The 26,797-nt window shown below is 41.3% G+C and overlaps 1 protein-coding gene across 6 annotated transcripts in view; it reads left to right on the plus strand.

Moving 5' to 3' along the window:
- Window positions 1-26,797, plus strand: part of gria4b (glutamate receptor, ionotropic, AMPA 4b) — a 164,186-nt gene that overhangs the window by 62,549 nt on the left and 74,840 nt on the right. For all 6 annotated transcript variants that reach the window (XM_052104069.1, XM_052104072.1, XM_052104071.1 and 3 more), the window contains exon 3: window positions 21,388-21,627. In XM_052104069.1, coding sequence (XP_051960029.1) covers window positions 21,388-21,627 — 240 coding nt within the window. The remainder of the gene's footprint in view (window positions 1-21,387; window positions 21,628-26,797) is intronic.

Consider the following 26,797-nt stretch of genomic DNA (forward strand, 5'->3'; position numbering starts at 1 on the left):
TTAGCCACTAAGCGTCGCTCCCTGGATGTTCTCCTCCCTAGTCTTCTGGCCTGCGAATTCAGTGGAGCAGTTCGTGGCCAGACCCACTACGAGTCACAGGTGCTCTATACTGGGGTCGGGCTCCATGGGCTTTGTTCCCTTTTCAGGAAAACTACCTGTGATGTATTTCCCTGCGGACCTGCGTTTCCCTTGGGCAGCCCCGCTGCCCCAGTCGCCGTTCTTGTAGAGTCCCCTTCATTAGGTTGGACCTACCACCGCACCATTTCCCACGTACGGCTTCACAACCCTTGTGGTGTATTTACCACATGCTACCTCCCCCTAGACTGGGCAGGATGTGGCCTCCGCAGGGTCTTTTCCCCCTGAAAGAATAGGACCGGGAAAGACCACCTTCCCCGACGCATTTCATAGCGTTAAGCCCCATAGTGAGAGAAAAGGCGCGGCTGCCGGGCTTGCTCCAATGCTAGTCATGTAGCGCCTGTTCCCCCCCTCAGGGGTGCGGGGAACCTAAGGTCTGTATGTGACACCTTTTTGGGGGCGTTGGGGAGGGCTACATGCAGCCGACACAGTTGCCTCTAGCACGCAGTAGCATGCTTGCACCTGTTTCGGCAGTTCACATAACACGGTCAGTGCGTGGCGTTTTTATATGGGACCCCTTGTGTCACTTAATTTGACACAAAGTCGAGTGAGTGACAGAAGGGGAACGTCATGGTTATTGTTGTAATGTTTTGGGTGGGGCATGCAAATTCTGTCTGCCAACTTGATATTGGCCTTTTCTCAGGTTCAGAGGTACATTTGGCATCCCAGGAAGGCCCCTTGTGTCACTTAATTCAACACAACATCTCGTTCCCTCCCTCGGGGAACGGAGGTTACAACAGTAACCATGACATTATACTGTATTATGTGTAAATTTAGACCTATCACGTTGCATGCTTAGCCTGCCTATTGATTTCAACACAAATTTTTCAACACTTTTCTTATCCTCTGAAATAGTTTACAATGGCTTTCCAATGATCAAAATATATTAATACAATTTATGAAATGTCCCATTGCCTTTGATAAACTGTAAATGATCCCAGAAAGATATGTTTAACTTGCACTTAATGGACTTAACAGCGGATCAAATCTCTTGTTAATATACAAACATTTTATGAACTACTTAGATTAATGATGCTTTTGGGAAACACACCTTAGAGATTAAGTACTACTCAAGTGCTGCTAACGTTCTACTTATTGCTTCAAGAAACCCAGCCATAATTTTTTTGCATAGTGTTTCTAGAAATGGCAAACTTGACAACATGGGATCACAAGGGAAGTTTGATACCCTATTATCGGCTCACTGACATGCGTCATCTCCTAACAGACATTTTTGCATTGGCTCCAGTGTGTTTACCTTCCCCTGTGGCACGACCCGAAGCATGTTGCATCACCAGGAAATAATCGCTTTTGCTTACTGTGTGACAAGCATGATTCAGAAGTTGCATTTTGCCCTCTAACTTAACAATTTACTCCACTGATGGTCAGTTTTAAGATTTGGGTTGGGAGGATTATACATTCCTCTTCACTGTATTACAGCCTGATCAGCTGAAACAACTCACTTCACAACTCATTTTAGGCACCCCTCCATGGATATTTCACCCGCAAAACACTTACCGTTTTGGCCTCTGGGGGCATTTATCACATTTAGTTAAGCACAGATCAATTTTAGCTACAGAAAAGTCAACCTACTCTTTCCAGATTCACTGTGATATCAGTCTGACTGTGAATGTAACATTGGCTAGGTAATTAAATGGATGTGAGGACATAGGAATTAACTTTAAAGGTGTGCCTTAAGCTTCATTGATTACCAATGCTTTGAATGCTTTTTCTCTCTCTTTCTCTCTTCCTCTCCTCAAATTTTGTAAATGTCAATGACAAGTGTTAGTTTATTCATTTGTCACCCAGCATTAGTCACAGCGCATGTTTGAGTGCTTGAGTGACGTGAAGCTGCTGACACTCTCTCTTCTCTCTGTCTGTACAGTTGTGCTGCAGCAGTCTTTGGTTCCTAGTAAAAAAAACATCATCTCATTCAAGTCTCTCAATTCTTTTTTTTTTTTTAAATATCAAACAGGAAATGTGTCAGGGCTCAACAATAAGAATTTTTTCTGCTGTCCACATAATTTCAGTTGTTCAGATTTGCACTTGCTGGCCAACATTTCCTCTGGCCACACCATTAAAACACTGATACATTTTATATTTATCAATATACAGTATTTCATATGTGTCTGACAAATAATTTTAATTTTGCCATTCAATGTTAAATTTCCTTTACAAAACAACCATTTTACCACAGATACTTTATTAGGTTTTTAAAGCATCATAGTTATACACCTTTATACTCGTATATAAAAATATGTCAGAGGTATTATTTGCACTAGATGTAAAAAGCACTTGCCACACAGTGTGGCTATTTACACTGAAATAGTCTGGTGGAAACTGAAATTGAAGACAAACTGCATCTCTCTTTGTTGTAGTGGTGTAATATGTGTAATATGGTGGTGGCGTAGTGGCTAAAGCACAGGGCTGTTAATCAGAAGGTTCTAACCCCACGGCCGCCACCATTGTGTCCTTGAGTAAGGCACTTAACTCCAGGTTGCTCCGGGGGGATTGTCCCTGTAATAAGTGCACTGTAAGTCGCTTTGGATAAAAGCGTCTGCCAAATGCATAAATGTAAATGTAAATATGTTATGATGGTGTGGATGTGCTTTTTTCATGGTGATGACCTAGGTTCGATTCCCCCCACTTATTCCCAACCTGTATTCTGTTTCCACTCTTAATAGTTCCTTTAATACTACATATAATAGTAAATAAAAATGTATTTAAATATTTCCTTGCAGTGATTTGGTCACGGTCGGGGAGTTCTGGGTAAAATGAACAAATGGTTTGACTATGGTAGCATTGTAGTAATCATGGTTCCTCGTCTGTCACTCACTTTGATGTTGTGTCGAGTGAAGTGACACTAGGGGACTTTCTTGAAAGCCTCGGTTACCTCTGAACTTGAGAAAAGGCCAATGAGAATTTGGCAGACAGAATTTGCATGTCCCTCCCCGGACATATGGGTATAAAGGGAGGGAATCGTGCATCTGTTCATTCAGATTTCTTCTTCTTCGCTGCGATCAGCGAGCTGAGATCACTACTGTTCCACTCGCCTCTGTAGAGCGTTTGCTGTTGGATCTATGGCGCAAATCAGCAGCTTTCTTCTTCTCTGCATGGCAGTGCAGCTTTGCACCTGGGTGCTTCGACGGCACGTCTAAAAGAGAATATTTCCTAAACGAGTATAATTTCTTTAAAAGAGCAATACACAGCCAGCGTTGGCGACCCGGCTGGCGATGGAGGCGATTTGGGGATGGCAGCAGGCTCAATTTCACCAGGTAGATCCCCACGAACCACCCGCCCCCTGGCACGCTCGTTGACTTCCGTCCGGGCTCGAGGTGAGACCGGCTCACCTCACGGCCAGTCTGTTCACTCCCTTGAGCCCCCGAGCTGGATGATGAATTCGCCGCTGCATTGGAGAGTGTTCTGCCGTCTGACACGGAAGACTTGACTGGACTGCCACCTTCGGGTCGGCATGCCCAGTCTGAGGCTGACGCCCAGATGGCCGACATGCTTTCCCGGGCCGCCGTCAGCGTGGGGTTTGACTGTAACCCTCCATCCTACCCGCAGCCCTCATGGCTAGACGATTGGTTCCTCGGGTCCGGGCGCTGCTCACAGCCATGCCCCCCCAGTCCCTTTCTTCACGAAGGTGCATGATGAGCTGACGAGGTCGTGGAGGGCACCTTTCACTGCCCACAACCGGCCTCCTCGCTCATCCGCTCTCACTACCCTCGACAGCGGGGCAGCTCTCAGGTACTCAGAGGTCCCCCAGGTGGACAGAGTGGTTGCGATCAACCAGTGCCCCAAAAACGGCGCCACCTGGCAGAATCAGCTGGTGCTCCCCTCCGAGGCCTGTAGGATGACATTGTCACTGACCGCCACCAGACAGGCCGCCTCTGCCCTGCGTGCCATGGCCCTCCTGCCGGTTCACCAGGCCAAGGCACTCAAAGATCTGCACTTGGGTATTCCTGCCCCCGATGTGTTGCAGGAACTGCGCTCGACAACCAACCTTGCCTCCGGGCCACGAAGGTCACAGCGCGGGCACTCGGGCATGCGATGGCCACCCTCGTGGTCCAGGAACGTCACATATGGTTGAACCTGGTTGAGATGCAGGAAGTAGACAAAGCTCGATTTCTCAATGCCCCAGTCTCCCAGCTCAGCCTCTTCGGCAGCACCATTGACAACTTTGTGTCTTCACGAAGGTCGCAGAGGTAGCCCTTGCCTCGCTAAGGGTAGTGGGCATCCTCAATTACCTTGATGACTGGCTCATCCTAGCCCACTATTGAGTCAATGTGTGCCCACAGGGACCAGGTGCTTAGGCACCTCAGCCGTCTAGGGCTTCAGGTCAACTGGGAAAAGAGCAAGCTCGCCCCGGTTCAGAGCATCTCTTTTCTCTGCATGGAGTTAGACTCAGTCTCAATGACAAGGTGCCTCACCAACGAGCGCACGCAGTCGGTGAGGAAATGCCATACTTTCTTCAAGCCAGGCACAGCGGTTCCTCTAAAACATTTCCAGAGTCTCCTGGGGCATATGGCATCCTCCGTGGTGGTTGCGCCACCGGCGTTGATGCATAAGAGACCACTTCAGCACTGGCTTCAGACTCGAGTCCAGAGATGAGCATGAAGCACATACCGTGTGTTCATCACCCCAGCCTGCCACCAAACTTTCAACCCCTGAACAGACCTCTGTTGCAGACAGAAGTCACCACAGGTCACCACAGACGCCTCCAAACAGGGTTGGGGCATAGTGTGCAATGGGTACGCAACTGCCGGCTCCTGGACGGGGCCTCAGATGGGTTGGCACATCAACTGCCTAGAGTTGCTGGATGAAATCCTTGCCCTGCAGAGGTTTCTCCTGCTATTTCGGGGGAAGCACGTCTTGATTTGCTCAGACAGCACCACCACGATAGCGTACATAAATCACCAAGGTGCCGTGCGCTCTCGTCACATGTCACAACTCGCCCACCATCTCCTCCTTTGGAGCCAGCAGCGACTCGTTGCGTGCCACTCATATCCTGGGCAACCTCAACATGGCAGCGGACACACTGTCGTGACTGGGCATGCTCAGCAGAGAGTGGAGCCCCCCCCCAGGCTGTCAAGCTGATTTGGGAGTGGTTCGGCAAAGCACAGGTAGCCCTGTTCGCTTCCCAAGAGACTAATCAAATGTATTTCTTGAATGCACTTTAAGTTGCTTTGGATTAAAGTATCTGCAAAATGCATTAATGTAAATAATAAAATCAGCAGAATTGATAACAAAAATGTTCAAACAAGTTTGCAAGCCATAAAATCATGATCACATTTTTGTACATAATTAAAGGTGATATATGTCAAATTGTCAACAAGCGTTTGAAATGGATACTGCAGTCCAAATACAAAATATTGGAGAGTTGTCTACCCCACCTCAGATTCAAAGCTCATGCGGGTTTCCAGAATGAGGACCCTCTTAGTAAAAAGAATATGCCATAATCAACCTATGAACACAGAAAATTGTACCTAAAATATCTACCTAGCAAACTAACGCTTGCAACATTACACCACATTCACTGATTCAGTCACAAAATACAATAAACTCTTCTAAAACAGATGTAAGGTTTACATTAGATTAAATAGATACAAACTGTTGCAAGTAGCTAGGGATGGGAATGAGTAAACTTACAGCATTTGGACGTCAGTATTTATTAAATGTATAGAGTAATCACATTTGTAAATTGAATATATTTTGAGTCAAGCTTGTGGTTTCTCTCTTATTTTTCTGTCACGTTGGCTGTTGCCGAGGTAGTAAACAGCCCTGGCCCATCAGCTCCGCCGCATTAGTCAGGATCACTTCACCGGCTGTGTCTCACTACCTTGAGACCAGGCTACACATGAAACACAGAGTATGAATGTAAAAACTCAACTGTTGAATTTACAAAAAATGTACATCCCTACTAGTAGCCGAGATAAATTAGACATCTAATTTTAGGTGACGCTCAATGTTTACCTGTTAAGGAGAAAATAAGAGAAACTCAGCATCCGTTTTAAAAGATTTCATTATATCTCCATCTTCCAAAGGCATCTCCAATATTTATCCTTGTTTTACTATACCTCTGGTCATGGTGGTTTTTAGACGGATGGTGATGCTTTTTAGTTGAGGTGGAATCTGTTATCTCTGATCCAGTCCGTTTGCTGGCTTCCATGGCTGCAGCATGCAGTGTTATTTACCTGCAAACTTGTTCAAATCTGGCAACCCAGTGGTGTCTAAATACTATTGGTGAGTGGACAGTGGGCAGGATCACCCAGGCCAAAACATAAACAGGAAACTTCAAAGTAGAATATATTGACTGTAGCATTGGTATTTGAGAAGCCAGTATTTCAACTTAGCATGTTTCCTAAATCTCTAATGACATATTATGGTCATTTTGTGATTTAATACTGTAAAAATATTACATATAGCACCTTTAAACTAAAAAACCTAAGATGTTGTGACAATGCAGGACCAGGCCTATATGGCAAGTGAAAGTTCCATCAACTGGCCTGAAACTCTCTCACACTGGCCTCAGGCCATCAGGAGATCCTTGTTTTTGAACCCTTTCTCCATAGCAATCTAACAGAGGATTTTATTTCTATTCACCTTCGTTTAGTGACTGGCAGCAGTTTAGCCCCTAGAAAGGTTAGATTTCCTCGTGTGACCAGAGGATGGTTAAGGCCATTAATATTGATAGAGCAGTCATGCTCTGAAGGATGCTCTCAGCCTAAGTGGCCCCCATACACACAGAAGACCAGGAGGACGAGACAGAGTTTGCTCAGGATACCGATAAATCATTCTGATGGAACACCTACAAACTCACATCTAAAAAGTCAAGTGCAGACAACAACACTGAAGCGTGCCATGCTTTAGAACAAGAAATATAATTTATGTCATTATTTATCCACTCTCTCATGTTGTTCAAGTCTTGTATGACTTTTTGTTCCAATTTAAAATGGAGCACATTGCTTAAATATGCACAGGATGATGAGCTTTAGTCTAGTAATTTGCACTTGGCTTAAATGTCCTCTAAATTTTTATGAAATCAAGAAATGCTTTCACCTTAACTCACCTTACTTCCATCCTCCCTCTGTTGCTCCATTGTGGAACAGTGTCATCCCTCTCTTTTATTTTTTATTTTATTTTTCAAAATGTTTTTGTCATAATCTTTAAGGTTTTGGGCTTGTGGAGAGGGAGCGGGCCGACAGGGAAACCTAATCCATCTTTTCTGTCCCAGAGGCATTGTGGGAGATGAAGTCAAGCGCACTGCGAGTAAAGCTGTCAGCTGTGGTGATGCGTGAAGTGGAAAGCGGGATCTGTTTTTCTGCAGTTTATGGTTTACTCAGAATCAGGAGCCAGACATCCCTTGCTTATTTCTGTTCACTCACATGCGCTAGCAATACGACCAGGGTTGGGGTGGTTTCCAGCAAGCTTTCATTGCATCGTAAATTGCCTCATTCTAAATTCCTGTATAGATCATATGAATTAAAGCAAGAGCTTGTTTATTTTGCCTTTGGGAAAATTCATTTTGCAGATGCGCAGATGCTAACCTGAAACACCAAGCCAGCTATTGGTAATGCCATGCTTATGGCTATAAGCCTAAACAGAATTTAGCATGTCATAATTAGCATTTTTGGGCAGGTCAGTAAAAAAAATAATAAATACAGCTAGCAATGCAAAGATGGTGTGTTGCTCAAAGGCCAGGTTAGATTAAATGTGCCTGATGTTATATAAAACACAGAATGTAGATTCACACAGTCAAACTGTGAGAGAGACAAATGCAATCCACACACAGACACAGATGTGCATTGATTATGTGTAGTGCTGAATAACTACACTGACCTGTTTGCTCATTTGAGTGGAATGTGGATGGGTGTAGTTTAGGGGTCATTGCTTGTGTGGGCTATAGCAAAATAGACTGTTGCAGCGGGTAACTGTCAATCACAAATCTGCGTTGTAGCAAGTCTCTTTATAATAGGATGGATAATCCATTATAATCAGTTGATAAGATAAAGCCTATTAAAGGCAACATGAAAGGTAAATGGATTTAATTGCATGTTCCTCATCTTGATTTAAACAATTTATTGGTGCATGTTCCAAATTCCATATATACTGTGTGTGCACAAGGTAGGCACAAGGTGATCACAGCAGTGCTGATTTAGGGACATATAGCACAATTGCAAGTGTGATATTGCTTATATACAACCGTTCAATGAACAAGTACATTTTAAAAAAGTACAATAACAAAAAACGCATTTGTGCATGGAAGTACTTTCTAATGCGACAGATCAGAATCTGCCATTCAAACCAAATGATGCGTCCAAGCCTACGTTAGTAATTAAAATTTTTTCCTTTTGAACTAAAATCATGGCTTGGGCTGTTTCTAACAAGTTATTGGAGAAACAAGGATGTGTGTGTGTGTGTGTGAGAGAGAGGAGAGAGCGAGAGAGAGAGAGAAAGCGAGAGAGATATGAAGCGTGTGCGATCACCTGTTGATGATGCTGTAGTCTTTTAATCAGCTTTCTGAAGATAATGTCATTTTGGTGAAATGCATCCTATTTTCTCAGTGGAAAAATAGCCGTCCGAGCTTGGGTATTCCTCTCTATTTCGCAGTAGCAACTGTCTTTCACTATAGAAACAGCAATCTTGTCCACCATTTTGTCCTCTCCAATGTGTAAAGTCTGTTAAGAGTTAAGTGCCTTGAGTTTGTATAATTAATCATTCTGTTGTGTCTCTCAGCTGTAATGAGCCTTAATGCTGAAGTTGTTCATTTAAAGCCTTTTAAAGCTATTTACTAACTTTAGTAGTGTATTAGTAATGCGAGCAATCACGAAGTGCTGTTGAATGTAAACACTGAGTGACGCTGACTCACTTCACGTCACCAACTGGCTCATATTACACCAAAAAAAATCATTTTCCTCCGCCTGCTGGCAAAAATATGTTGTAAAACAGTTAAAGGATGGGCAAGGAGGAGGCGAGAACCGGCTTGTCAACATAAATAATAATTTAATAAGAAACTTAAAACACAACATAAACAAACACACATGCGGACATGTCCGTAATTCTCTCTCTCTCGAACCATCGTCACCGGCCGCCTTTATCCCTCGCGCGCCTCACCAGGCCGATTGGGGACCGGGCGCACGATATTCCGACCGGCGCCGCCCCCCTCCACTCCACACTCCTCCCAGCGTTATCTCAGGCCGGGGTGCCACCGGCATGACCTACACCCCCCCCATCCCTGGGGCGGGGTGTATCTTGCGTCCCGCGTGGTCATCCCCGCCTTCCTCGCCCTGGGAGGAGACAGGAGGGGAAGATGACAACAACAACAAAACAAAATAGGCGAGGGAAAAGGCCAACACGGTGCGACAGGGAGAGAGAGAGGAGAGAGAGAAAAAGCTCACTCACCGGTTCTCTGATGTACCGTCGCATGGTCCTCGAACACTCCTCCACACTCAGGCGGACGACAGCCGCCCCACCCCCGGGCGAACCGGAGTGAAACCGTCGACCCCCAGCGGGTAGAACGCGCCTCCGCTTTTCTGGCGACAAATGGGGACACTCCTCCGCCCCTGGCAGCGGCTCTACCGCTCCGGGCGGTCGGAGAGTTTCTTCCCTCCTCCCCTCGCGGACGGCGGTCTTCCCTCGACCCCTCCGCGTCTCTGGGGATGGCAGGACACTCCTCCGCCCCCGGCAGCGGCTCCCTCGCTCCAGGCGGTCGGGCTACTCCGTCACCCAGCAGATGGAGGGCAGTGTCGAAGACTTTGCGACGGGCATCCCTCCTCCCTCCCGGGTTTCGTCACCAATTATAAACAGTTAAAGGATGGGCAAGGAGGAGGCGAGAACCGGCTTGTCAACATAAATAATAATTTAATAAGAAACTTAAAACACAACACATGCGGACATGTCCGTAATTCTCTCTCTCTCGAACCATCGTCACCGGCCACCTTTATCCCTCGCGCGCCTCATCAGGCCGATTGGGGACCGGGCACGTGATATTCCGACCGGCCCCGCCCCCCTCCGCTCCACATATGTAATTCACAAAATTAAATGTAAAAACACAGATGGCTCTTAACCCATCTGCACTGCTCTTATACTTTAGTTACGAATGCCACGAACACAAGCGGAGTGATACACACAATGAAGCGAGTGAACCAGTTTTTGACCGTTAAAATGTCTGACAAATTCAAACATGGTCGGACACAATGTCCGGTAAAAATATTAACACAAAGCATCAGCAACCCCTTTAGTTGATGCCACAAATGCACAGCGTGACATCATCCCAATGATTATCACGGAGGTTTAAACTTCATCCTAATCTGAAATTACAGCGGGTTTTATAACGCACACTGGCAAAAACAGCCTGTGTTATTCCCATCTCACGTCTCACATTAAAATGGCTTTGTGTCTTCTGGAGGAGCTTTTATGCTATGACATTTTGAGGAAAATAGTCATGAAAACAGATTCAAGTAAATTAGCTAAGGTGAGAAATAATATGACATAAGGGTGGGCGATATGACCAAAATCTTACATTACGATATGAGTAATTTATATCACGATAACAATATATATATCACAGTATAGGAATTTATTTTTATTGGTTTATATACTATATTAGATAACAATATTGTATTGCCAATTTTTTAATCCAGTCAGTGAATTAAATACATGCTTTTATATATTTTTCACTTTATTTAATTGACAGTATTCAAAGTAAAAAAAAAATCATAAAAAAATCCTCAACTTCTAAATAAATCAATACCATAATTCTAAATTTCACATAATGCCACATTTCAGTCTGATATATTATTGATCATTATTATGATTATTCTTAGAAACTTTCCTCAAGAAATTCAAGATCTTGGAGTGGTGGTGGCGTAGTGGGTTAAAGCACATAACTGGTAATCAGAAGGTTGCTGGTTCTATCCCTACAGCCACCACCATTGTGTCCTTGAGCAAGGCACTTAAATCCAGATTGCTCTGGGGGGACTGTCCCTGTAATAAGTGCACTGTAAGTTGCTTTGAATAAAAGCGTCTGCCAAATGCATAATTGTAAATGTAAGATCTTCCCAAAGCAATGGAACATAAAAAATTAAATGCTACATACAGTAAGTATAAAAAATAAATAAATAAAGTCTTCTTGCAGAAAAGAAATATAAAATAATTATAAAACCATCTTTCAAAAACATACATGAACGAAATAATGCGGAGCACATCTTTCATAATATTCTTTTGTGTGCTTCATTTGATGCCCAGATGTCCCACCTGTTTTAATAGCAAGCTCCTCTACATTTTCTTGAATTGTTTGAGAGTTGCTATGTTTTTTCTCTTCTTGGATTCCCCTGGATCAAAAATGATTAGTAGCACGAGTGATCCCGCTCTAGCACCGGCTACTGCAAAATAACAATCTAATCTATTGTTTCATGCACATTCAACTAGGTAACAGAGGATTTTATTTCTATTCACCTTCGATTTGACCTGTCTCTCACAAAGAACTGTCAATATAGTTTGGTCTCTCAAAGAATGATTATTCATTTTTGTAGAGCATTAACATTTGTTCTGCAGTGGTAAAGCTAAAGCTTTTGTTTAGTGACTGGCAGCAGTTTAGCCCCTTGAAAGGTTAGTTTTCCTCGTGTGACCAGAGGATGGGTAAGGCCATTAGTACTGATAGAGCAGTCATCCACTGAAGGATGCTCTCAGCCTAAGTGGCTCCCATTCACACAGAAGACCAGGAGGACGAGACAGAGTTTGCTCAGGATACCGATAAATCATTCTGATGGAACACCTTCAAACTCACATCTAAAATGTCAAGGGCAGACAACAGCACTGAAGCTTGCCACGCCTTAAAACATGAAAATACAATTTGTCTCATTATTTACCAACCCTCATGTTGCTCCAGACTTGCATGACTTTTTGTTCTAGTAAATTGTAAAAGAAAATTCTTGTAAATTCCGGGAAGACTGCTGGACTCACCCGCACTTGTGTGCTCCAAAGAAAGCGCACGCGACACTCACATGAATCACAGATGCGTGTGTCGGAGAAGAAACATATTATTCATTTCGCACAGCCTAACCTAATGACATAACCAAATGATTTATGTTATTTTAATATTTCTTTCAAATAAAAAAAATTCAGTTTATTTATTTTTTTGCTTTGCCCATGCACTTTTGTTCCTTGTTGAATGTATTGTATTTAATTAGACTCCAATTCCATGATGGCCGTTTTTTTTAATTAGACGCTAATTCCATGACAGAAATTTTCGTTTCTTTTTAAAACAAATTACATAACCATTCATTTTGTGTCATTATTATATAATATTATTATGTATAGTCCATCACATTACAGCGCAAAATAAACAACAAAATGTCTTAGCGGAAACTCTGAGATATACTGTATATATATATATATATATATATATATATATATATATATATATATATACACACACACACACACTGGTGGCCAAATGTTTGGAATAATGTACAGATTTTGCTCTTATGGAAAGAAATTGGTACTTTAATTCACCAAAGTGGCATTCAACTGATCATAATGTATAGTTAGGACATTAATATCATGAAAAATTGCTTGCAATTTGAAAAAAAAGAATATCAGAACTTTTTAAACAACTTCAAAGAGTTCTCATCAAAAATTTCTCCATGTGCTGCAATGACAGCTTTGCAGATCCTTGGCATTCCAGCTGTCACTTTATCCAGATACTCAGGTGACATTTCACCCCACGCTTCCTGTAGCACTTGCCATATATGTGGCAGTCTTATCGGGCACTTCTCATAAACCTTATAGTCTAGCTGATCCCAACAACACTATGGGACCCTATATGAAATGTCACAACAGCTGAACTGTGTTACATTAACTGCCGATGCAGGTGTAATCAGGCTACTGCGAGCATAAGAACAGATGCACTCGGGCTGCATGTAGCCTCCCCTAACGCCCCCAAAAATGTAGTGTAGTTTCCCACATTCCTTGGGAGGGAGAGACGTATCTATTATGCAGCCCCAGCTGTGGCCACACATGAAAGGGGCTTGACGATAGATCCTGCCCTTCGAAGGGGAGGAACTCTATAAACACACTGACCGGGGCAGAGAGGGCCCTGCCCAAGGCAGATGCGGGTCTACCGAGGGGAGACCGTGACGCGGAAGATACATCACAGGAGGTTACCGGGGTAACCGACACCTGTGGAGCACTTACCTCAGTACAGGGCACATTAGCACACGTACTGGACCCGACTACGAATTCCTCCGCTGAATTTGCAAGCCAGAAGGCTAGGGAGGAAGGACATCGAGTGTTCACGGTTTGTGAACTCGCATGGGAGAGAAGAGCAAACAGCTTCACCTCCTGGAGGGGAAAGACACTATATGCAAGCGGTACACCTGGCTAGCTGCCCCGCATTACAAAACGTCTAGGTTACTATTGTAACCTCCGTTCCCTGGTGGAGGGAATGAGAGGTTGTGTCGAAGAAGCAGTGCTTCGACAGCCCTGTTGAAAAGTATATTATTAAAAGAGTTTATTTCTCTAAAAGAACTATACAAAGTGGCGTTGAAACTCGTCACCACCGGCTGGTCCTTTGGGTTTGTGTGGTGCAGGACCTCCACCGGGGGACGGAGTGGTCTGCTCACCATCTCCTTCCTAGGGTCGCCCGTCTCAGGGGTACTTAGGAGCCATTTTGGGTAGTCTGAGCGGCGGGTCGAGAGGCAGGGGCGTCGACCTCCTGCGGGGGGCTCTACGCTGTGGCCGAGAGCTCGGTTCGGACTGGGGTGGAGTGGCTTGGGCTTATGTCGCCACTGGGGAATGGCCTTGGTGAACAAATGGGGTGCGTACTCTTGAGCCGCGCCTTGGCAAGATGTTCTGTATGGCCTCTGTCTGTTGCTTCACCGGTGAAGACTGTTGGGAGCGAACTCCTTGACGATGTCGCTGAAAAGGCCGACTTGTCCGCATCCATCATCCCGGCCAAGTTCAGCCACAGGTGGCACTCTTGGACCCCGAGAGTGGACATTCTCTGCCCGATTGACCTTTGTTGTGCGGAGGGAGAGGGCGGTCATGAGTATTGTTGTAGCAATGTCGGGATCATAACTACCCTTGTGCATCTCTTTTAGTACCTTGGCCTGATGGACCTGTAGGAGGACGATGGCATGCAGGGCAGAGGTGGCCTGACTGGCAGCAATAAAGGCTTTGGCCACCAGAGACAACGTAGTCCGAAAGGTCCAGGAAGGGAGTGCCGCGCAATTCCGTCAGGTGGCGGTGCTCAGCGGGCCTATCCACCTAGGGTATCATGGCATAACCCTCGGCCGGTCTGCCGTCGAGGGTAGTGAGAGCAGACGAGCTGAAGGATCGGGTTCAGGCAGTGAAAGGTGACCACATCAGATCATCATGCACCTCCGGGAAAAAGGGGACTGGGGGGGGGCATAGCCGTGAGCAGTGCAGTGCTCCCAAGAATAAGTTTTCAAGCCATGAGTGGTCAGTGGCGGGTGGAGGGTTCCAGTCCAACCTGAAACTCGTGCCGGCCTGGGGCAACCCGATAGCGCCAGCCCGGTCGAGTCCTCTGTGTCTGGCATCACCAAGGCATTCTCCGATGCAGCTATCACCATCTCATCCAACCCGCAAGCTCTGAAAGAGATATTAGGCTGGCACTGATGCGAACTGCCTGTCTCATCCCAGAACTGGATGGAGCAAATGAGTGTACCGGGGAATGAGCCTTCCTTGGGGGATTACCCGGCGGAACCGAACCCATAGAAGCCCCCGAATTGCCTTCAGCGTTAACCGGGGTGGTCTCATACCCGTAGGTAGAAGGACCAGCGGAGGGGACAGCTGAAGTGGCTTTCTCCAAGAAGAAGGAAAGCTGCGAACGCATGTTGCCATGGTCATGTTCTCGCATTGAGAACATGAACCATCCATGAAAGCTTCCTCAACGTGATTGCCCAGACATGTATGGCAGCGATCGTGGCCATCACAGGCGGAGAGGTAATGACCACACCCAGAAACTACACAGAGATGGAAAGGCATCTTTAAAAAGATGTTCAAGTCAGTGTGTTTGATCAATAGAGGAAATGTACTCTTTAGAGGAGAAATACACATTTTTAGCCCTGTCGAAGCACCCAGGGGCGTTGTTCTGCACTAAGCATGCAGATGGAGAGAAAGCCACTGGAATGCGCTGTATATTCAGCTCACTGATACACAACCGCTTGGCTCCAAAGAAAAAAATCTGAATCAATCCTGCATTTCAGCTCCCTTTTATACCCGTATTTCCGGGGCATTGGTATGCAAATTCCACTCACCAATTTTCATTTCCCTTTTCTCAAAGATTTGAAGGTGTTTTGGGGCTTGCAAGAGCTACCCCTAGTGTCACTACATCGACACAATGTCAAGTGAGTGACAGAAGGGGAACCCTGATTTTGAATCACAGCTTTCATATGTCTTGGCATGCTCTCTACCAGTCTTTCACATTACTGTTGGGTGTATTTATACCACTCTTGGCACAAAATTCATGCAAGGGGAACCCTGATTTTCAATCACAGCTTTCATGCATTTTGGTATGCTCTCTACCAGTCTTTCACATTACTGTTGGGTGACTTTAAACCACTCTTGGCACAAAAATTCAAGCAGCTCATCTTTGTTTGATTGCTTGTGGCCATTCATCTTCCTCTTGATCACATTCCAGAGGTTTTAAATGGGATTCAGGTCTGGAGATTGGGCTGGCCATGACAGGGTCTTGTTCTGGTGGTCCTCAATTCACACCTTGATTGACCTGGCTGTATGGCATGGAGCATTGTCCTGCTTTAAAAAAAACAATGTTCACAGTTGGGGAACATTGTCTGAGCAGAAATAGGTATTAATCCAGGATAATCTTGTATGTGCCTTGATTCATGCATCCTTCAAAAAGATGAATCTGCCTGATTCCAGCCTTGCTGAAGCACCCCCCAGATCATCACCGATTCTCCACCTGGTCAACTAATGGTTAGACGGAGACCTGGAGAGGCCTTCAAGCCACTGTGTCTCGCACCCACTGTGAAATTTGGTGGAGGATCTGTGATGATCTGGGGATGCTTCAGCAAGGCTGGAATCGGGCAGATTCATCTTTATGAAGAATGCATGAATCAAGCCACATACAAGGTTATTCTGGAAGAAATCTTGCCTCCTTTTGCTCTGACAATGCTCCCCAAACAAAGTTAAGCTGTTTGAATTTTTGCACTTGAAGTGGCATAAAGTCACCCAACGTTAATGTGAAAGACTAATAGAGAGCATGCCAAGATGCATGAAAACTGTAAATGAAAATCAGAGTTATTCCATCAGATAATGATTTCTGAAATCTTTCTAAGTTAAAACATTAGTATTGTATTGTTTAAAAATGAACATGAACTTATTTTCTTTGATTTATTTGTGGTCTGAAAACACTGTATCTTTTTTATATTTTGACCAGTTGTCATTTTCTGCAAATAAATGCTCAAAATGACAATATTTTTATTTTGAATTTGGGAGAAATATTATCAGTACTACTGGCGACCTGTCCAGGGTGTCCCCCGCCTTTCGCCCAATGTTAGCTGGGATAGGCTCCAGCCCCCCGCGACCCTGTACACAGGATAAGCGGTTGACGATGGATGGATGGATGGATTATTAGTACTTTATAGAATAAATCTAAAATGTTCATTTTACTCAAACACATACCTATAAATAGGAAATCCAGAGACACTGATAATTTTGCAGTGAGCTGTATACAGAATATTGTATACTTTTTTGTTAATATACTAGTTTGCAGGATAGTCTGTACTGTAAATGTTCTGCAACTTTGGGGCAAACTCGTACTTTGGGGCCTTTATCGTATATTCCGCAAATTTCTGTCAGATCATCCTGAGACTGTGCTGGCCAAAATTTATCAAAAGCTTTTTGATAGACCAAACCGTTTCCTTACAGCACGTCAACAAATTCAGCAGTGAGGATGCCAAACAGGAAGTAAGGTTGTATCTCGGCATGTCCTATCAAAACGAAACTTGGTATGCTTCACTAGGACCATGATCTGATAGTACATGTCAAGTTTAAGACTGCACCACCTAAGGATCAAAAAGTTATATTTTTGTTGACATTTTTTATCGGTTTTGCTTAAAATCATAAGGTGTCTATGGATACCTTGGTTTATGAGGATTTCGCCGATACCAATTATTCTGACATCGACCACAATGCCTCTCTGCCATTTTTAATATAAAAAATAAAATGATGTATCTTTTGAACACTTTTTCAGAAAATTGGTATGCGTCTTCAACATCATGTCCTGAGGTTACCTGAGCAGTTTGGAGACAGCGCTATAAAGTGGTAAAAATACTTTGTCAATTTAAACAACTTTTTATGTACCATTGCTTCCTTATCCCAAGTCTTGTGAGAAAGATGAAGAGAAATTACAAATTGTGTTTGTATTTTTTTCATTCAAAACCTGCATGAAAAACAGCAGTATCTAAGCAATTTCGTGTACTAATTTTCGCCGATTAAGCACCTGTCAAGCTTATTGCCGTGTGCCACAGTCGTAGGTGTGCTGTACTGGACATATAAAGGGTACTGTTCTAACAATTGTGGAATTGCAATTCACTTAATTTCCACTCTGTGCTTTCTATGGATTATGCTTAGTGTGGGATGCTACCCTTTTGGCTTGGCCCCTGTAATTACTGACTGCAGCTATATTGTTATGTTATTTTTGTATAATAGTACTGTATGGTTTTTGGGTATTTCTTTTGGAAACAAATTTGTAATGTTATAGTAATGTTCTTTTAGCTTTTATATAATAAAACATTAACATTCCTCTTAATGTTGTAGGGAGATTTAATAATTGCCAACTCATATATAAGTTTTTGGAATGGTTTGTATTTGAGTTGGTTTGAATTTATTTATTTTTTGTCTAAAAACAAACTGATGTTCCAAGAACATCGAAGGGAAGTTTTTGTGAACCAACCCATGCAGATCTTGGGCTATTGAATGGTTATTTTTATACTATCTTTAAACCAAGAATTGTTATCTGGGAAGTGAGGTGATTGTGTGTATATGATTGTGTATATTTGAGTTTTTTCACATTGCTGGTCCTAGAGCATTGGATGTTTTTGGTTGGCTCAGTGGATCTTAGTATGTGTGTGTGTGCATGTACATGGAGGCACAGAGATTGGCCTCTTTCCCTCTGTGAGAATTATGACCATCCACCATCACATCCAGGTGTCTCTTAGTTCCCTTCCCCCAATCCAAGCCAGATGTAATCTCTGCAGCCATGGAGATAGTGCTTTTAGCACATCCATGATCAAAGAGCCTATACTTATAGCACAATAAGATCCCCTTAATAATCCACAATTACTATCAGACACTTGCTGGTGCCAGTCAAAATCAAACAAAAATAACTAACCATGACAAATAGCACTTTAGATACCCTGCATTCAGCAATATATAATTATAATACCATTGATTAAATGAATGTGCTTGTGTACGATGGCAAATATCCCTCCACTGCAGTCAATGTACAATGCATTGTTTGTGTGTTAGTTTTAACATGCCATTGTCTGTTCGGAACAGAAAAAGGAACTTGAAAATCATCAGAGCAAGGTGTTTTTTCCATTACTGTAAAGCAGTTAAGCTCCAGACTTTTCAAAGCTGAGGAGTCAGTCTTACTGCAAGAAAAAAAAAAGAGAAAAATGGCTATTACTGTGAGACTGTCAGACATGAGAGAGATTTCAAAGAAGGCTCTGTTTAACTTTCACTTCAGACTACAGCTGTAGATCAGACATTGCTTCAGCAGCCACTGAAGTTTCTCAGAATTGCAAAAACAGAAGGCAGCATGGAACTTATTATCATACAGCATATCAAGTATATATTAGAAACTGCTGGCACTTACTATACAGCTGCAGCTCTGACTCAGTAATGAGCAAGTCCACCCAGCAAGTATGTCTGATCCAATTTTCCATTTTCCAGTTTTTTCCCCCTGTGATTTTGGTGCAAAGCCCATTTAAAAAGGACCCACCCTGTAGTTCATTTCCAAAGTTAAATGATGAATGTGTTTTTTTGTGTTGTGGTATTAGATACTGTAAATAGTCACACTAATCAAAATAATATTTCCTTTAAAATTAGTATTTTTGCCTTGTTTTCCACATAAAGGAAAAATTCACCCAAAAATGAAATTTCTCTCATTATTCACTTACCCTGATGCTATCCCAGATGTGTAGGACTGTCTGTCTTCAGCAGAACACAAATGAACATTTTTAGAAAAAGATAGAGCTCTCTCAGGTCCTTATAATGCGTATTACTTTGACTGTCCAAAAGTCATATTTAGGCATCTTAAAAGTAATCCACACAACTCCAGTCGATTAATTAATGTATTTTGAAGCAAATCAATATTTTTCTGTAAAAAAAACTTTCAAAAAGCACTTCCTGCTAGCAGGGACGGATTTAGTGATTTGGGGGCCCTAGGCAAAGTACAGGAATGGAAGCTGCTGTATGAGAAATATTATATATATATATATATATATATATATATATATATATATATATATATATATATATTAGTACTGTGCAAAAGTCTTAGGCACATAAAATGTTTCACAAAAGCATTTGTCTTAAGATGGTTATTTATATCTTCGGCTTCAGTGTGTCAATAAGAAATAGAAATTTTAGACTCTCAAATGTTCCTTTTTTAAAAAAAAGAATAGAATACAGTAGAATAGAAGAACAGGGAGCCCTGCAACAGATGGCATGTCCCCCACAAAGCCCCCCACTGTACATTGAATAAGTCTGGGAATACATAAAGAGACAGGAGCAACTGAGACAGTTTACATAGACAGAAGAATTGTGGAAAATTCTCCAAGAAGACTGAAATATCCATACAACCAAGTAAAAACTGTGTCCAGGTGTAAGTAGGAGAATTGGTGCTGGTTTGAAGGCAAAGGTGATTACACCAAATATTGATTTAGGTTTTTTATGTTTACTGGATTTAGTATGATGTTAATTGATAAAAGATTCAATTTAAACTGAACTAGCAACAATTTAGCTTAGCTTGTAACTTGCAACAGAATATAAGTTGAAATCACACAAAATTGTCCAAGCAGTTTGGCTCACCTTCACCTTTTTATGAACTTGTGTATATGCATAAATCCTTGGAATATTCCATTACAGCATGATCTGAGGGGGGAGGGGGTTGCTTGCATTGATCTTGCTGAAAATAACAGCGATATCAATCATATCGGCATTGTAACAGTGATATTTAAAATTTCAGCACACATTATTTAGCATTAATGATCATAAAAAAGCATATTATTTATATTTTTAAGGGGTCCTTAGCTTCTGGGGGCACTAGGTGTTTGCCTACCTATTCCTAGTGTTAAGTTCGCCCCTGCCTGCCTGCAGCTGATGCAAGAGTTTGGCCATTTCAAATAGTATCATAGTCCTGGATGGAAGTGCAGATTTAAAGTTGAAAATTTTTAATTATCGACTTGTTTCTTATATAAACCTATCAATTTGCTTCAGAAGACATTCTATTATCAACTGGAGTAGCATGAATTACTTTTATGCTACCTAAATGTGACTTTTGGACCATCAAAGTGCTGCCACCCATTTACTTCCATTATAAGGACCTGCCTGAGCTTCTTCTTTTAAAAATCGTTTAAAAATGTTCTGTTGAAGAAAGACAGTCAAACACATCTGGGATGGCATCAAGGTAAGTGAATAATGAGATTTTTCATGTTTGGATGAACTATTGCTTTAAAAATATTGAAAATCTTTAACACAAGATCAATTTACTTGAGAAGCAAAATTGTGTAAAATAGTAAGACTTATTTAGACTTATTAGAGATTAAATGCTTTATGATTTATGCTAAAAACAAGAAAAAACTATTTACCAATGGGATAAGAAAAATAAACTCATATATTTCTCTTAAAACAAGTCACGATTGCTAATGGAATTTTGTTTCACAAGTAAATTCATTTTATTTAAGGATGTTTAGATATTTCTACTGGAAAACAAGAGAAAAGTACTGATTAATAAAATGCTGTGCAATTCTTGTGAAATCTTCAAAAATGGTGTAGCCTGTAAAATGTAGTGAATAAATTTACTTGTTCACTTGGTGGATGGGTCTCCAAGGCCATTTCACTAGTGTTTCAAGCATCTACAAAAGAGCCCCATAGCAGAATACTAACAAGTAAATGTTCTGTTCTCCCTCAGGTTTTGTGTAATTAAAGTTTTAAGTATCTAACTCTTGCTCTTTCCCTCTCTGTTGTTGTGCCTTGCAGTCTGTTCCCAGTACTCGCGGGGCGTGTTTGCCATTTTCGGCCTGTATGACAAGCGTTCGGTTCACACGCTAACATCCTTCTGTGGTGCGCTGCACATTTCCCTCATCACGCCCAGTTTCCCCACCGAGGGCGAGAGCCAGTTCGTCTTACAGCTGCGGCCATCCATACGAGGGGCCCTTCTCAGCCTCCTAGACCACTATGACTGGAAGCGTTTTGTCTTTCTGTATGATACTGACAGAGGTAAGACAATAAAATGCACAGAAACACATCCACTCCCACTGTTACACATTTCCATTTGTTAATTAGATTAGAACATTTTTATAAAAAACATTTTTTATGCTAATCTTACAAAAGATATACTGTATACACTGCAAAAAATTATTTTCTAGACAAGTATTTTTGGCTTATTTCCTGTCAAATTATCTAAACTTTCTTAAAACATGATTTATTTACTTGTCAAGCAAAATGGAATAAGATATTAAGTCTTGTTTTAAGATAAATCTGACTAAATTTAGTGAACTTTAGACTCAAAACAAGAAAAACAAATCTGCCAATGGGGTAAGCAAAATAAACTTGTTTTCTTTTTAAATTAAGATTATTGTACTTACCCCATTGGCAGATTTTTTCTGTCTAAAGTTCAATCATTTTTTGCAGTGTATGTCACACATCAATCTAACTGCTGTGTTTATTGGTTGTCTCATGGAGTCAGGTGACTAGGAATGATGATCCATTCTGGATTTTGTTTCCAGAAAGCATGTTAACCATCTGGGGTCAGAGGGTGTTTTGGGCCCTGGAGAAGTTTTGACATGCCTTGACATTTGTGCTTTTTTCAGTTGCTTAAAAACATATTAATAGCTAAATTCTGATTACATTGTATTCAGCACAAACTGGGCTACAATAATATGTGAGCAACATGTATGTACAGGTTTGTATTTTTGAGAAAATAACGTTTATGCATGGTTTTTGAAAAAACTAAAAATGTAAGTCATTGAAATTAGGCCATATAACACATACTAAACATTTGTCCACAAGCCTTTTGAGAACTGGATCTTGTAGCCTAGAGTTTTTGCTACAAAATGATGTGAAAACCATCCTGATCACTCATTCATACAAAACAATATAGTAATTTAACTTTTAGAAGACACTTTTAGTGTTGAAATGTCATATGCGAGGAGGCGTGAATGATCATGAATATTTACACCTGAGAAGACAAAGACCCTCCCCTGGGCCTATCAATGAGGGATAGAGAATGAATGTGAGGAGACTTAAATGATCAAAATCAAGTTTTAAGTTAAAAGAAGTAATTGGACTATACATTTTCTTTACATAAAGACTTTACTTAATTTTAGACCTACACTACTGTTTAAAAGAAGTCTCTTCTGCTCACCAAAGCTGCATTTATTTGATCCAAAATACAGTAAAAACACAGATATTGTGAACTCTTTTTACAATTTAAAAGAACAGTTTTTTATTTGAATATATTGTAAAATGCAATTTGTGATTAAAGCTGAATTTTCAGCATCATTACTGCAGTCTTCAGTGTCACATGATCCTTCAGAAATCATTATAATATGCTGATTTTGTAATATGGGCATATTTAAAGTGCATTTTACTAATTTAACCTGAACACATATTTGCAAGCACAAGCTTCGTTGATGATAATGAGGCAGCATAAACACTAGTTAAAATATAATCTAAACATTCATGTTATTTTTATATCATATTACATATCATATTTATATCATACAGCATACAATTGAAATACCTGCTTTAGCTGAAACAACATTTATATGTAACTAAAACTTGCTTATTAGGAGTCATATTTCAAAAAGCACAAGGTTTTGTTGTTATTGTGAGTGTACACAAAGAAAAGAAGACCCTTTATAGTCTCTAATGATGCCTTACACTTATCTGAATGCCCCAAAATTATGGAGAATTTTATGTTGTTTCCACTGTAATGACAAAAAATCCAGCAGGACTTTGCCGGTGCGTCCGTCGACCCCAGAGGGTTAATAAAAATTATGGAGAATTGCATAAAATGTATTCTCTTAAGAGTGGGCCAGTTCTTAAACTCTCAGTACATAAATGAGCAGTTTTGTTGGCCAGAAACAGGACTCCTCTTTCTCTCTATCTCTTTCCTTCTTGCTTGTGTCTCTCCCCTATCATTTCCATTCTTTCCTCTTGGTCTGCTGTGCTAGATTGAAACACTCCCAGGAGCCCCCAAGGATGAGCTGTGGCTTAAGGTTTGACACACTTCTGAAATGAACCTACTTCCTGTGAGAGACTAGCACAATGTCATTCTCGAATATGAGCCCGTAAATAGCGCTGGATTATTGCAAAATATCCTATAAATAATCTGGAGATCTTTGGTGTCTTGTGTGCATATGAGATGCACTTATCTCTGTCATTTCACTGAAATTCCTTGCACTGTAGATATATTGGAGTTTGTTTGATTGGGCTTCTCACATCTGCCAGATTAATGTTGTATTTTCAAATCCCATATGGCCACTTATTTGCAAAGTTTCCATATGGTAAATAGATGTTTGAAATTATATCAGGATCAGATTAAAATACTTGGATTTCCTTTGCCTGGTGCCTCTTCAGTAAATCAAGGAAAATAGAAAATAGGTTAAATTAAGGTTAACACACACTTACATAATAAAGTAATAGGCCACAAGATGAGTTACAGTGAGTTTACCACAGGTAAAATATGTCAACGTTGGGTTGTGCCTAAAAACGTATGCTACCTTCACATGCTATCGGAATTATTGTAAATACGACTTTCCCACTCAGAAGTTACAAATGAACAACCCTTCAAGTCGTAATTATGAATGGGAAACTCTGAGATATGAGAATTTTGATTCCCATCATTTTCCACGTCGAGAGGAGTCATAAACTTTCAACATGGTGGAGGAGATGACAGTTTCTGTAGTGAATGACAGGTTTTAAATATTTTTCTAAATAATTAATTTTTATCGTTTTCTGTTTCGGTCATATGTATTTACGTATATCAGCAACCATTTGATGCATGATGTAAATTTTTTAAACCAAGAAAATAGAATGTATTTGGGCAAAATACCATTATTATCAGCATGCTAAGTAATACTTATCATGGTGTCAAAATAAAATTCCTCAAGAAATATGCATAAATGAGCATGGCGTCATCCTTGTTTCCAGTTCTTTCTGACTTGAATTTGACGTACTCATAATTACCACTTCAAAAGTGGGAAGTAGGATAATTCCGACAGCATTCGAAGGCAGCATTAACTGCAGTAAGATCTCTGAAATGCTCGTTCTGGAGCAAATTATTGGTTTACTGAAATCGTGGCAACGGTAATATGATACAAGACAGAAGTGTTGAATAAATAGCAAGATTTACTACTATAGTACTAATAATAATCGTTAGTCTTGGATTTATGCCTTTTTCACGCAATGATAATCTGAAGATTTTCCATTTTTGTTCAGTTTGCACAGTAACACCAGTTTCATACACTAACCTGCAAACTCATCAATGTCACTTTGTTCAATCTTGAAGAAGTACAATAACATTCATAACTTTGGACTGCCATCTGCTGCACCACATCAGCTAGTCCTGTGTTTGTAAAGAAGCTCTAAAATACGATGTGTGTGAAATCTGTGCCTTTCCTACCCGCGACAGTATATCACCCTTTTTTGGTCTCCCAGTGCTATTATGTCAGACTTTTTTAAAAGAAGACAAACTGATTGAATTGGAAAGCACACAAATAGGCTTTTCATTTCAATGTAGGCAAATTTTATTATATCGATGCCTCAAAAATGTATTGATAAAATAAGAGTCTAAACTATCCGTTTTATAAAGGTACATTTGGGTGAGGAAGGGTGATGCATCAAACAATTTTACATATGTAATGAAAATACAATCAAGACATAATTGTATGTTTCTTATTGCTTGCATAATATCTTTGTTTACAAGCTCTTGAAAACACGGTCCCCAGAGGTGTGGATTTTGTCCTGATGGTCTTTGTATGCACTGCAGGCTGAGCGTTTTGAATTGCTTTAGACTCAGTTCTGGGCAGATACAATCTGAGCAGGATGTAGACATGATGAATGGTTTAGTGTAAGAGGTTGGCACTTCACTGCATTTTCATGGTCTGTTCTCCATCTCTTCTTCTCTCTTACTCTCTCTCTCACTCTCACTCGCTCGTTCGCTCTCTCAGTCTGGCTGCTGTATGTTTGATAGCATACTACTCTTACTATTGCTAACATTTATAGTATGAATGAATAAACCCACTGCATTTGCAAAAATGAGCATTATACAAAAGACCTTAATGCATCCTACAATGCAATGCACTTAACTTGACTTTTCCTTTCCAGTGTGATGGATGAACATCAGTCATGGTTTTTAACATCACTTTAATGACATTTGATTGGACTGCCAACCGTTAAGATATTTTTACACAAAGTTGGATTAAAAAGAGGAATCTTTTATGTCTGAGCTGATGACAGGACTCCACTCTAACATGCTGCATAATGAGGTCATGTAATAAACAAAATGAGATCATGTTTGATAACTGTGTAGCATATTACTCTTGGAAATAATGGCCACTATAACACTTACTGTTTTTATAGTGGCAGTATGCAGTGTACATTGCACAGTATTAAGTAATTAGTAAGCTAATATTCCATTTCAAACATAGCCTCTCTATGCCCCTATCTCACACACACACACACACACATGGTGGTGTGGCTATCCTTATGAGGACTCTCCATAGACATAATTATTTTTATACTGTGTGAACTATAGATTCTATCCCCTAACCCCCACAAAAAACGTTCTGCATTTAAAAAATTTTTAAACGTTGTTTGGTATGTTTTTTAAGTGATTTGGATTATGGGGACACTAGATATGTCCTCATAAACCACATTTATAGCATAATACCCTTGTAATTACCAGTTTGCAATCTAAAGAATAGAGATTACTCTTTGTAAACCACCCAAACCCACCCACCCACACACACACAGTGCTGTTTCCCCCTGCTGGGCTGGATGGGAAATGAGGAGGGTGGGGGGAAGGGAATGCTGGCAGCTCTGATGCTGATTCTGTTTTTTATTGGGTCCCGCATACATATAGATATTCACTCACATATTCACATGACCACTGATTTATCAGCTATTAATCAGATCTCTATTCTCCAGTGGGGGGTGGGGTGTTGGAGGATGCTCATATTATTAGCTTCAAAAGCTGTGATTATAACAAAGGAAGAATTTTACATGAATACACAGAGCCGAGTAACTGGTCGATACTGCAGGTGTCTGCAGATATAGAGCAACCATAGTGTGAGATGAGTGTGTATAATGTGCATGTGCAGTTGTGCAAGTATATGCTGTTTGTTTAACAGACCAGGATGTAAAAATCTCCACACCAGCCATA

Source organism: Xyrauchen texanus, chromosome 34 (assembly GCF_025860055.1).
Source record: "Xyrauchen texanus isolate HMW12.3.18 chromosome 34, RBS_HiC_50CHRs, whole genome shotgun sequence".
NCBI classification, from domain to species: Eukaryota; Metazoa; Chordata; class Actinopteri; order Cypriniformes; family Catostomidae; genus Xyrauchen; species Xyrauchen texanus.